Source organism: Dama dama, chromosome 11 (genome assembly GCF_033118175.1).
Source record: "Dama dama isolate Ldn47 chromosome 11, ASM3311817v1, whole genome shotgun sequence".
Classification (NCBI taxonomy): domain Eukaryota; kingdom Metazoa; phylum Chordata; class Mammalia; order Artiodactyla; family Cervidae; genus Dama; species Dama dama.
The window spans coordinates 367200-380684 of record NC_083691.1 but is presented as its reverse complement, the minus strand read 5'-3'; the positions used below and the strand labels follow the sequence as shown (position 1 = coordinate 380684).

Genomic DNA, 13485 nt, shown 5'->3' with positions numbered 1-13485 from the left:
CCGGGGACACGTCGTCCCCCACTTCATCAAGTCACTGTTGAGATAGCGACTGTGATGTGCTTTGTATTTAGTCCATCTGAAGTCAGATGTTTGTCCATGAAGTAAACAGTTTCCTGTGAGCATAGCAGTGGGACTCTGTGTTGGGGTCACAGGTGGGCACCCCTGACTCTTGTTCTCTTTCTGCAGGATCACCCATGGCTGCTGATGACGGCTCAGCGGAACAGCAGGGAGGGGAGGCCCCAGTGGCTGCAGATGGGGAGACCAACGGGTCCTGTGACCAGAGCGATGCCAGTGGCCTTGCGGCTGCTGTGAAGCACCCTCAGGAGAGCACGCGAGGCAGCCCGCAGGAGGGGGCTGGCCCGGGGGCCCGGATAGCGGAGAATGGGATTCTGGACAGAGACCCCGAGGTGGGGAAGCAGAACCACATCCGCTCTGATGGCTTCCCCCAGAGTCCTGTCGTCGGGAGCAACGGTTACTTCCTTGGCAAGGCCCCATTGTCTGAGCCGCCACTGCGGGTGGCCAGCACCCTGGCTTCCTCCCTGCCTGGCCATGCGGCGAAGACTCTCCCTGGCGGGGCTGGCAAAGGGAGGACTCCCGGTGCTTTTCCCCAGCCGCCGGCTGCTGTGCCAGCCAAGCCTGGGGAGGGCGGCAAGGACACAGAGGACAAGAAGGCCCTGGCCCCGGGCGCTGATGTCAAAGTCCACAGGGCTCGGAAGACCATGCCGAAGTCCATCCCGGGCCTGGTAACACGTCCCTGTTGGGAGGGCCTCTCCTGTCTGTCTGCTCTTGGTTTCGTGTTTGGACGCAGGTGGACTTCTCTGCGCGGAGGGGAGAGGCCGGGAAGAGGGGGTCATTCTCCAGGGTTGCCAGCTGGGTCCCCGCGGGTGATTGCCAGCCTGTCTTCCGGGCTTCCCTTGGTGTGCCCAGCCGACGGGTTGCTCCTCCCCCTCTTTGGGAGTCACTTTCTTGGGAGGCTCAGCACCCACCCATCTCATTGGGGAGTAAGCAGCGAGGAGGGCGGTTAGGCCCGGAGCTGCTGAGCTGTCTGCTCCCAGGTGTGCAGTTGCACCCGGGAGTTTCTTGGGCGTGTCGCCAGCTGGTGCCCTAGGGCCTTCCCTGGGCCCCACGGCCTGATGCACACCTGAGGCTGAGGGTTCTGCCGCGTCGCCCCAGCGCCTCCTCCCCCCAGCGCCTCCTCCCCAAGCCCCGCCCCTCCGTCACCTCCTCCCGGAGCCCCGCCCCTCCATCACCTCCTCCCGGAGCCCCGCCCCTCCATCGCCTCCTCCCCGAGCCCCGCCCCTCCACCACCTCCCAAGCCCCGCCCCTCTATCACCTCCTGCCGAGCCCCGCCTCCAGCATCTCCTCCCTGAGCCCCGCCCCTCCAGCAGCTCATTACCCTGTCCATCTCCCTCCTGTGTCCCCAGCGCCTGGTCCTGCTGGTCCTTGTAACGCGTTGATGTTTTCCATTTTGACAGTTTTTTTCTTTTTTCATATCCAGCGTATCTGATTAGATTTTAAGTTAAGAATATCTGTGTTCTTAGTTACATTTTTGTTTTATCCTTCAAAAGATAGTTACAAATCTTCCGTGGTCTGGGTTGAAACTGACGTTTCCTCACATGGGGTTCTGTTTGGACCTGGCACCTCTTATTTGGGTGATTTTCCTCTGAAATGCTTTTCCACCAGGAGTGTTCTCACCCTTGTGCTGTGGCTCCCTGTCCCCTGACCCGCCCTGCCTGCTGTGACTGGGCCGGAGGTGCTGGGGGCTGAGCCGCTGCCCGTGCGGCGGCTGGCCCTGGCAGGGCTTCTGCTTTCTGCAGTATTTTTTCGTATGTGCCAAAACTTAAAAAACTTGTAAGTAACTATTCACAGGAAGCCACACAAGTCAGAGAGACCCATGACCCCTGCCCAGGGCACAACAGTGCCCACCTGGCACCATGAGGCCCCCTCTGTGGTCATCCCACCATCCCCATCCCCCATATCTGTTGAGTGTCATTTCAGATGTTCCATAACACGGGGTTATGGAATGCACCTCCGACATCTGCAGGCTGTGTCTACAGGGCCCTCCTTTGCACGTTGACAAGTTGTGTGTGTTCTGTAACTCTTGCCCATCCAGGGATATTTGGGCGGTTCTCAGTTTTGGGCTGTTCCATTAAAGCTACACTACATACTCGTGCACATTTTTGTTTGGACCAAAGTCCTTGTTGTCTGTGAGAGTTTTGGGTGTGCACCCTTGTCACGTGTTGGTTTGCAGGTGTTTTCACTTGTAGCTGGTCTTCATCCTTGCACTTCTGAAGACCTACAGTCTTTCTTTAAGGAAAAGTTGTTCATTTTGATGAAGTTCAGCTTGTTCAGTTCAGTTCAGCTCAGTTGCTCAGTTGTGTCAAACTGTTTGTAATCCTGTGGACTGCCTGTCCATCACCAACTCCCGGAGTTTACTCAAACTCGTGTTCATTGAGTCAGTGGTGCCATCCATCTATCTCATCCTCTGTCATCCCCTTCTCCTCCTGCCTTCAGTCTTTCCCAGCATCAGGGTCTTTTCAGATGAGTCAGCTCTTCGCATCAGGTGGCCAAAGTATTGTAGTTTCAGCTTCAACCTCAGTCCTTCCAAGGAACACTTAGGACTGATCTCCTTTAGGATGGACTGGTTGGATCTCTTTGTAGTCCAAGGGACTCTCAAGAGTCTTCTCCAACACCACAGTTCAAAAGCATCAATTCTTTGGTGCTCAGCTTTCTTTACAGTCCGACTCTCACATCCACTACTGGAAAAACCATAGCCTTGACTAGATGGACTTTTGTTGGCAAAGTAATGTCTCTGCTTTTAACATGCTGTCTAGGTTGGTCATAACTTTCCTTCCAAGGAGTAAGCATCTTTCAATTTCATGGCTGTGGTAATTTTGGAGCCCCCCCAAAATAAAGTCAGCCACTGTTTCCACTGTTTCCCATCTATTTGTCTTGAAGTGATGGGACTGGATGACATGATCTTAGTTTTCTGAATGTTGAGCTTTAAGCCAACTTTTTCACTCTCCTCTTTCACTTTTATCAAGAGGCTCTTTAGTTCTTCTTCACTTTCTGCCATAAGGATGGTGTCATCTGCTTATCTGAGGTTATTGATATTTCTCCTGGCAATCTTGATTCCAGCTTGTGCTTCATCCAGCCCAGCGTTTCTCATGATGTACTCTGCATATAGGTTAAATGAGCAGGGTGACAATATACAGCCTTGACGTACTCCTTTACCTCTTTGGAACCAGTTTGTTGTTCCATGTCCAGTTTTAACTGTTGCTTCCTGACCTGCATACAGGTTTCTCAAGAGGCAGGTCAGGTGGTCTGGTATTCCCATCTCTTTCAGAATTTTCCACAGTTTATTGTGCTCCACACAGTGAAAGACTTTGGCATAGTCAATAAAGCAGAAATAGAACTTATACAATATTTTTCTGTTAAGACTGTGCTTTTGGTATCATCCCTAAAAACTCTTTGGCCAGCCCTAAATCCTGAAGATTTTCTCTAATTTTCATAGTTTTTTAGTCTTATGTGAACTTTAAGTATATATGTGTGTGTTAGTCACTCATTCGTGTCTCTTTGTGACCCCATGGGCTATAGCCTGCCAGGCTTCTGTGTCCATGGGATTCTCCAGGCAAGAATACTGGAGTAGATTGCCACTCCCTCTTCCAGGGGAATCTTCCCAACCCAGGGATCGAATCTGGGTTTCCCAAATTGCAGGCAGATTCTTTATCACTGAGCCACCAGGGAAGCCTTAAGTATATGACCTATTGTGAATTAATTTTTATACTAGACTTGAGGCTTAAGGTGAAGTTTATTTATTTGCCTACCATTTTTTGACCCACCATTATCGATTTTAAAATGCATGTCAGAAAATTGTACATTATGTATTTATCTCATTAAAATTATACTTTTATTCCGTCCCCACTTGTAGAATTTTGTTCTAACATAGTTTTATTCTTGAAAGGTTTTTACTGTCACTCTCGTATTCCTCTAGAGAAAGAAAAAAAGCAATTTGAAATTTAATTTCAAGAAATGTCTCTGACCATAAGGTTTATCTAAGGGTTAGCTTTGTTCTGGTGGAGTTGCTATGATTGTTACTAGTACACAATCAGTTGCAATGCTCATCATTCTGTTGGAAGTTACTGAGCACACTCAGGCTGTTGCAGGGAAATGAAAGAGAAGGGTTTTGAGGCTTCAGAAGCTAATTTGCTGAAGGCCATGCTTGCCTCCTCCACACACTGGTAACTCAGTCTGCTTCCCAGACCCCTGCGAGAGGACGGGCCTGGAGATGTGGAGACTGGGGGCCCTTCTGGCTCCCGGACCCAGACCTGGCCTCTCCTGACTGCTGGCTTTTCTGTTCCCCAGACCCTGCTCAGTCTTGTTCAGTTTTCTTAGGAAAGCATGTTTTGTTGAAAATTGAGTTTTGAAAACAAACATATTGCATGTTTATGACAAGAAATCTATTTTCCATTAAAAGCTTAAAAATGCAGGGTTTTCCATAGCTGGGTGGCCTCACGTCCCCAGCACGGCAGAGCCAGTTGCCTCTTGGGTTGTGGTGTCACACCATCAGACTCGTCGGCTCAGGGTTACGTTAGTCCCTGCTCACATGAAGGAGGCGAGGGAGGCCCTTGTGCCCCCCGCCGGCACGCTGTGTAGACTGGCCCCCTGATTGACTTGAGTCCGCTCTTGGAGGTGCTGCATGGGGCCTGGTTTTCTCCGTGAGTGTCTTTGTGTTCAGGAGAGGAAGGTGGGCCAGGCAGGGGTGGGTCCTAGTGCATAGGGGGAGCATATGGGTGTTTGCTACCCCTGGAAGGGAGGCACCTGGCTGTGGCCTGGACGCGGAGGCGGGGCGGCGAGCAGAGGCTGGGATGGTACAGACGCAGTTGCCTGCAGGTACCTTAGTCACAGGTGGCCGTGCGGGTGTGTGCGGGTACTGTAGACGTGGGCACGAGTCCTCTTGCCATGTGGGGGACTGGCCCTGGCCTCGGCCCCGGCCCCGGCGGGGGCGCCGCCTGGAAGTCCACCCTAGCGTCTCTACCTCGGTGGGTTTGCTTGGTCAGCGGATAGAGCCCTATCCAGATGTAGAGTCTTCACTCAGGTTTAGCAGTTCTTAGCTTTATTTTTTAGATATTTTGAAAGGAGCCCTGTGCGGGGCCCCCAGGCAGGCAGGGAACGTTTGGAGGAGCCAGAGGGCAGAGCATGCTCAGGTCTGGCTGCGAGGAGCCTTGGCCTTGGAGCTGGGTCCCCAGGCCACCCCTAGGCAGGCCTGTCAACCTCTCCCAGATGTTGATGCCAGGAGATAAGGACGCCTTTTTTAAAACACTCTATTAAAATGCACATAACAGGATTTAGCATCGTAGTCATGTTTAAGTGCCCAGCCATCACCCTGTCATCTCAGAACTTGCTCATCTCCCCAAACTGACCCTCTGTCCCTGCTAGACTCACTTGCCTCCCCTCCTCTGCCCCCCCCCCCCCACACACACCTCTCTATCTACTGTCTGTCTCAGATTGACAGAATCAGTGCCTGGTCCTTCATAGAAGCAAGTTCAAGTTCAGTCGCTCAGTTGTCTTTGCGACCCCATGGACTGCAGCACATCAGGCTTCACTGTCTATCACCAACTCCTGAAGCTTGCTCAAACTTATGTCCATAGAATCAGTGATGCCATACAATCATCTCATCCTATGTCGTCCCCTTCTCCTCCCTCCTCCAGTCTTTCCCAGCATCAGCGTCTTTTCCAGTGAGTCAGTTCTTGTCATCAGGTGGCCAAAGTATTAGAGTTTCAGGTTCAGCATCAGTCCTTCCTATGAATATTCAGGACTGGTCTCCTTTAGGATGGACTGGTTGGATCTCCTTGCAGTCCAAAGCACTCTCAAGAGTCTTCTCCAACACCACAGTTCAAAAGCATCAGTTCTTTGGCACTCAGCTTTCTTTATAGTCCAACTCTCACAATCAGGCATGACTACTGGAAAAATCATAGCTTTGACTAGATGGACCTTTGTTGGCAAAGTAATGTCTCTGCTTTTTAATATGCTGTCTAGGTTGGTCATAGCTTTTCTTCCAGGAGTAAGTATCTTTTAGTTTCATGGCTGCAGTCACCATCTGCAGTGATTTTGGAGCCCAAGAAAAGTCTGTCACTGTTTGTATTGTTTCCCCATCTGTTTGCCAGGAAGCTATGGGACAAAGGTCCTTCATACAAGGATGTGTCCTTTTGTGTCTGGCTTATTCTACCCTGTACAGGGTCCTCAAGAGTCGTCTGCTCTGTCTCAGAACATCCCTCCTTTTCAAGGCTGAGTGATATTCCACTGCATGAGTGTCCATGTACACACCACACACATAGTTGGTTTATCCACTCTCCATCGTTGGGCACTTGGGCTGCCTCCTCCCTCATCTGCTGTGAACCCAGTTGTACAAAGAGCTCTTCTGGTCTCCGCTTTCGGTTCCTCAGGGTGCGCCCAGAAGTGGGATTGCAGGATCCTCTGCTAGTTCTGTTCAGTCTTTGAGGAGCCTCCATGCTGTTGTCCATGGCGTCAGCGTGTTCTGCCTCCTCCCACGGTGCCCAGAGGTCCCAGGGTCTCCACGTCCTCGCCAGCACGTGGTGGGCTCTGTTCGTTTGATAGCAGCTATCCCAGGAGTGCGAGGTGGTCCCACTGCAGTTTTGAGTTGTGTCTTCCTGATGACCAGTGACGTTGAGCATCGTTTCATGTGCTTTTTGGCCCTGTGTGTGTCTTCTTCAGAGAAATCTCTATTCACATGCTTTGCCCACTTTTCAGTCGAGTTCTTTGTTGGGATGTAGAGTTGTTATATATTCTAGACGCGAATCCTCTATCAGATACATGCTTTGCAGATGTTTTCTCCCATTCCGTGGGTTGTCTTCTCATTCTGTTGGTTGTCTTTGATGCACAGAAATTAAAGTTTTAATTGAAGTATAATTGACTTACAATGTCATATTAGTTTCAAGTATACAGCCTAGTGATTAAATATTTTTATATATTACGAAATGATCACCAGGGTAAGTCTAGTTTACAGTCACCATGCAGAGTTATTATACAATATTGTTGACTGTATTCTGCATGCTGTAGTTACGCCTCTATGACTTACCTATTATATAACTGGAGGTTTGTACCTCATAATCCCCTTCACCTATTTTGTCTGTCCTCCCCCATCTCTCCCCCCTGTATCTGTGAGTCTGTTTCTGTTTTGTTATGTTTGTTCATTTTTTTTGTTTTTTAGATTCTACATATAAGTGAAATCATGATATTTGTCTTTTCCCCTTATTTCATTTAGTGTAGTACCTCTGTATCCAGAGGTATTGTCGGTATTGTCACCGACAGCAAGGTTTTATTCTTCTTTCTGGCCAAGTAATGTTCCATGGTGTGTGTGTTTAAAAACCATGTCTTCTCGTCCGTTTGCCTGTTGATGGCATCTGGGTTGCTTGCATGTCTTGGCTGTCATAAACAGCGCTGCAGTGAGCATAGGGGTGCATTTATCTTTGTGAATTGTTATTTTTGGGTTTTTTGGATAAATACCCAGGAGTGGAATTTCTGGGTCATATGGTAGTTCTGTTTTTAATTTTTTGAGGAATCCCCGTAGTGTCTGCACCAGTTGACGTTCCCGTCAATGGGCACTAGGGTTCCATTTTCTACACGTCCTCTCCAGCATTTATTATTTGCCGTCTTTTGATAATGGCCATTCTGACAGACATGAGGGGATATCTCATTGTAGTTTTGACCTATGAGAAATTTTTAATTTTAATAAAGTCTAATTTATCTTTTTTTTCTTCTGTTGCCTGTGCTCTTGTTGTAATATCCAAGGATTTATCACCAAGTCCAACGCTGTGAAGCTTCCGCCTTGTTTTTTCCTACAAGTTTCCTAGTTGAGGCCTTTGATGCGTTCTGAGTTCATCTCTGTCAGTGGCGAGAGGCGAGGGTGCTCCTGCGTCCACCCTTTTGCAGCCGTCTGTCCAGTTTCCCAGCCCTGTGTGTTGAGGGAGTGCAGCTGCTGTGTGTGCGGGAACGTGCGGCTCAGCCGAGTCGGGCCGAGGTCGGGCGGTGACTCTCGGGGAGCGTGCGGTGTGGGCGCCGGTCGGGGCCGCTGTTGACCTCGCCCGGGAAGGCTGAGGCCAGGACACTGAGGAAGTGGGTAGATCTCAGCAAAAGAATCTTACATGTGGCCTGATGCTGTGGCGTGAAACCCCCTGGGGGTGTGACCCGCGTGGAGGGCGCTACCTCAGAGCTTCCTGGGTGTCTCCCGCGAGTCATACGCGTCACCTGAGCCACAGGCTGGCGAGTCCCCCTGCCGCTTCCCCTGGAGACGCAGACCCTGCTGTCCCCTGCGCCGCCACCGCGCTCCCCCGCGGCTTGGCCTGTCCTCGTGGGGACTGGGGGAGGCAGCTGGTTCCGAGCCGCCGGCCTGCGTGCCACTGCCGCCTGTGTGTCTGTCGGTTGTGCGTCTGTCGGTTGAGTCGGTGCCGCCTGTGTGTCATTGTTGGCTGTCTCTGTTTTGAAGCACGCGGCAAGTAAGGACCCCAGGGAAGGCCGGGACGCGCGCGACCATGAGGAGCCGAAAGAGGAGCTGAGCAGGGGCGCCTCGGAGTTTGCACGCCAGCAGCTTTCACCCCCCTTCCCGTCCCTTCACCAGTCGCTACCTCAGAACCAATGCTACGTGGCCACCGCAAAGGCCCAGACAGGTAAGGGGGCTCGCCGCGCTCGCCTGGCCCATGTCACCGCCTCTGCTGGCCTCCAGCTCCCAGACGATGGTCACCGTCAGGCTGATGGTCTGTGGCTGTGGTTCGGTGGGGTGGGTGCTCTAGGTCTGGGGTGGTGGTCAGTTCAGGGGCTGAGTGCTGGGGCCCGGCACGTGGGACGGCCCCTCCTGCATCGGAGAGGGGCACGCCAGGTCCCTGGTGGGCCTTTCTGGAGGGGCGGCTCCTGGGGGGCTGCGGGGGGAGAGCTGTGGAGCCTGCTCCCTCTGGAGACTGGACTTCTTGGGGCAGACGGGCTCTCCGCTAGGCCCTGGGCTCGCGGGTGAGGGGCGACTCAGACTGCGAGAGGCCCGCAGCGCGGGTGGGGGCGTCCTCTTGTTGCTTGTCAGTAGTTTGATTTCAGACCCGAGTCTCTGGAGGGCCCTCTGTTTCACCACGGGCACAGTCACCCTGCGGGGGGCGCTCGCCTCTGACGTCATGGCGGTGGCAGACCTGGGCCCCTTGGTGTGTGCTTGCCACGCGGAGCGCCCTCTCACACAGTCGCCTGGGAGGCGCTTCTGGCCAGGCGTTTCCTGCCGTCCCCTGGAGCTCCCCCCGAGGCTCATGTCCTCGCTGCGTCCCCCAGGGGGTGGGGACCCCTGGGTCACCGTCCTGCGTGTCTCGGGAGGTGGGGCCTAAAGGGCTGCGTGATCTGCTTCTCCCGCCTGGCGACGTGGGCGTCTGGGGACATCTGCCGGGACTGACCTCCCAGCGTGGCTTCCCCCTGCCCGTCCCTTCCCGCCTTCCCGTGGAGCTTCTGCTGCAGTGAAGGGCTTCCCTCTCCAGCTGTGCCTCTGTCTCAGCTCGTGGGCCCTCCTGTACGTCTCCCGTCCATCACCGTCATGTCTGCGTTGTCCTGGGTCTGCCTTTCAGGCTGGCTCCTGAGTCCTCCGACGTGACCCCCTGGCTTGTGAGGATTTCCTGCCTCTCCCGGTGGACCCGGCCCGTGTTGTGCTTCCTGGTCCTGGGCCTAGCCTTGTCTCCAGGGAGCTCACGTTTTGTTTGTTGAAACGCATTGGTTGTTTAGAACACAGGGTCAATCTTTCTTCCCACCACACCTGGTGTTATTGTTAAATGGTAATAGAGTCTCAGCCAGACAGAGCGGCAGCTCTCTGTGAAACAGCACCCGTGTGTGTGGGGCTCGGCGACAGTGTGAGGAGCAGGTGCTTCTGTTAAGATCGGGGACTTCCTCATGGTCCAGTGGTTAGGATTTGATGCTTTCGCTGCTGAGAGCGCAGGTTCACTCCCTGGTCAGGGAACTGAGATCCTGCAAGCCATGTGGTGCTGGGGGGAGGGGGGAGAGGGGTAGGGGCAGGAAGAGTTCAGATTGTTTCTGTTTGAGCTCTGTCATTTCCTCATCCTTTCAGGACAAGTTCTCTAAGCAGAAACACTTAGACTGTAGTAGTTTCCCATGGGAGTCCTTCCTGCCTTCTCTGCAGGCTGAAGACAGGGCCCCACAGGCTCAGGATTGCGAATGCGGCCTGGTGCCCAGACCCTCCCGCGGTCTGCTGGCCCTGCTCCTCGGGGGGACACAGGTCTTCCCTGCTCTGCCCGTGGCCTTTCTGTGTGTGACCGTGGCTGATTGTGACGGCACCCATGTGGCCTGGGAGTGGGCGGCCTCTGTCCACCTGGTCCTTCAAACCCGCCTCCCCTCCTTCCTCTGTGCCGCCTCCTGTCCGTGTTAGACTTGCCTCGGGACACTCAGGATTTCAGGTCGTCCCTTCTTGTTCCCACTTTAAGTTACAGCGGTGAGAACTCCGGCAGGCCTGTTCAGCCTCATCGCAGGCTGGCAGACTCCAGATTTGCACGAAGCGCACAAGCCGCCTGCCTCCCAAGATCGCTGGGAGGCCTGCTTGGGTCTCGCCTGCGCCCCTTCCCGTGCGTGGATGGCGTCGTATCTCTCGTGCTCCCCTGCAGGCCCGCGTGCTGACGGTTCTCGTGTCCTGGCGCCCATGCGCACAGCCATCTCTTTCTCCAGTGTCTCCTTGCTGTGTTTCGTGGAGCTTAAACATAAGGCGTTTCTCTCAGTCCTTTAGAGGAGCTCCTCCATGTTAAAGCAGTGGTTTTCAGATTTTTTTAGAAAACAATTCTTGAAACTTCTTACAAAAAGAAAACATCATAGGAACCCTCACTCCAAAGCAGTGAGCCTGGGGCTGCCTCGCCCAGAACAGCATCAGTGGCCACAAGCCCTCCCAGCCCCTGCTTGGTCCCGCGACCACTGCTCTTGCCTGGAAGCCCTGCTCCCACATCGCCCTCCCTCCCTCATGTGCAGGGACAGGGCACTGAGCTGTTGTGGAGTTCTGACCAAGGACGGAAGGTCCTGGTGACCACGACTTGTCAGACCCAGCCGGCTTGTGTGTGCCTCTGCACAGCGTGCTGTTTCCTTGCGAACAGATTGCATGGTCCGTGGTGGGTTTTCTGCTTTCTCTTTGCAACTTACGACACTGTTGTGGGTGCTGATGGTATTTTGGTGATCAGCCTGCCTTTAAAAACATTTGAATGGCATTTCTTTTCTTCTCTTGTCCCCTTTTGACTTTTTTTTTCTTTTTAGCTTGCTTGCCTTTTGTTTTAGCAGCTGCAGTATCTCGGAAGAAAAAGCGAAGAATGGGAACCTATAGCCTGGTTCCTAAGAAAAAGACCAAAGTGTTAAAGCAGAGGACGGTGATTGAGATGTTTAAGAGCATAACTCATTCCACGGGGGGCTCCAAGGTAAGGGGTGTGCCAGGCTGTGGGGGCCCTCTGCCTCTCTGCTCTGCTCCAGGGCAGCCCCCGCCATGCCCACTGGGAGGAGTCAGGGGGTCCCGACGCTGCATCTGCACTGTTCCAGGGTGAGAAGGATCTGAGTGATGGCTCCCTCCATGTGAATGGTGAGAGCCTGGACCTGGACTCGGAGGAGGACGACTCGGAGGAGCTGGACGAGGATGAGGACCAGGGCGGCCCGCCAGCTGCTGCGTTCCCTGCTGAGGATGGCAGGGCCTCCAAGGACGGCATGCTGGCACCTGACCGTAGCCAGAAGGTGGGTGGCACGTACACCCCACCTCAGTCCTGGGTGAGGGGCTAGAGGACATCTGCACTTGGGCCTTAACAAAGCCCTGCTTGCTTGTGGCTGTGATTCTTGGGTTTCGTCTCTGTTGGGTCTTTGGACAGTCTGTTTTCATCAGAGCAGTGCTTGTCTTTCTGGGCAGTACTCCCTGGAGTAAATGTCTTGTCTGTAGGCTCTGGAGTAACAGCAACAGTGTCGTAAATACTCTGCCAGCCACGCTGACCCGGTGCCTGTACAGCCTGCCCATGGGCCTGGCTTAGTGTCCTGGGCGCCCGCCCAGGGTGCGGTCTTCCTGCAGGCGAGGACCCTGTCCTCCTGGTGGGGCGAGTGCCCAGCTGTGACAGGCCTGTGGGGCGGTTCCGTGTGCGGGTGTGCTTGATGAGCTCAGATGTGCAGTGTGGTGGTCCTGGCGGTGCACCGCCCGGGGTAGTGCGGGGGTCCCCACAGGGGCACCGGGAGCAGGCCTGAGCAGAGCAGCTCTTGGCGTTCGGGCCTTCCAGTCAGGGAACGGATGAGTTGGAGGAGGAGCAGCAGCCGTGGCTGAGAGTCAGGCAGATGCAGAGCTGTGGTTTTCCCGTCAGCGCCGTCTGAGGAAGCCCTGGGCCATCTTTGTGTAAGACAGACGCCATATCTGACGAGTTACTCTGGACTAAGGGTGGGCAGAGATGATGTGGTGAGTTTCTTGCAACAGTGACTTTTTGAAAGTGTGTGATTTTGTTGATTAGCCTTTTGCACTTGGCAGTAGTGCTGTGGGTATAGATTTTGATGTGTGTGAAGAATTTTCTTTCAGCCTCTGGAGTTCAGGAGTGTCTTGTTGTTCAGTCACTCAGTCATATCCAATTCGTTGCGACCCCATGGACTGCTGCAAGCCAGGCTCCTCTGTCCTCCACTGTCTCCCAGAGTTTGTTCAAATTCATGTCCGTGGAGTCGATGGTGACATCCAACCGTCTCATCCTCTATCGCCCACTTCTCGTGTTGCCCTCAGTCTTTCCCAGCATCAGGGTCTTTTCTAGTGTGTCGGCTCTTTGCATCAGTTGGCCAAAGTATTGGAGCTTTAGCTTCAGCATCAGTCGTTCGAATGAATATTTGGGATTTATTTCCTTTAGGACTGACTGATCTCCTAGCAGTCCAAGGGATTCTCAAACAGCAGCACGGTTCGAAAGCATCAATTCTTCAGCACCCAGCCTTCTTTATGGTCCAGTGCTCACATCCATACATGACTACTGGAAAAACCGTACCTTTGACTTTATGGACCTTTGTCAGCAAAGTGATATCTCTGCTTTTTAATACCCAGTCTAGGTTTGTCATAGCTTTTCTTCCAAAGAGTAAGCATCTTTTAATTTCATGACTGTATTCACCATCCACAGTGATTTGGGAGCTCAAGAAAATAAAGTCTGCCACTGTTTCCACTTTTTCCCCATCTGTTTGCTGTGAAGTGATGGGATCAGATGCCATGATCTTAGTTTTAAGCCAGCCTTTTTAGTCTCCTCTTTTACCCTCTTCAAGAGGCTCTTTATATCCTCTTTGCATTCTGCCATTTGAGTGGTATCATCTGCATATCTGAGGTTGATATTTCTCCCGGCAGTCTTGATTCTAGCTTGTGAGTCATCTAGCCAAGCATGATGTACGCTGCACACAACTTAAATAAGCAAGATGACAATACATAGCCTCGATGTACTCCTTTCCCAATTTTGAACCAGT

At 53.0% G+C, this 13485-nt stretch overlaps 1 protein-coding gene across 11 annotated transcripts in view; it reads left to right on the top strand.

Annotated features, from left to right (window-relative positions):
- The window catches only part of EHMT1 (euchromatic histone lysine methyltransferase 1), a 112932-nt gene that overhangs the window by 47522 nt on the left and 51925 nt on the right, over positions 1-13485 (top strand). For 6 of the 11 annotated variants that reach the window (XM_061154057.1, XM_061154061.1, XM_061154053.1 and 3 more), the window contains 4 exons: positions 187-743; positions 8507-8687; positions 11293-11450; positions 11569-11757. In XM_061154057.1, coding sequence (XP_061010040.1) covers positions 187-743; positions 8507-8687; positions 11293-11450; positions 11569-11757 — 1085 coding nt within the window. The remainder of the gene's footprint in view (positions 1-186; positions 744-8506; positions 8688-11292; positions 11451-11568; positions 11758-13485) is intronic. The other 5 variants (XM_061154064.1, XM_061154062.1, XM_061154063.1 and 2 more) reach the window with 3 other exon arrangements.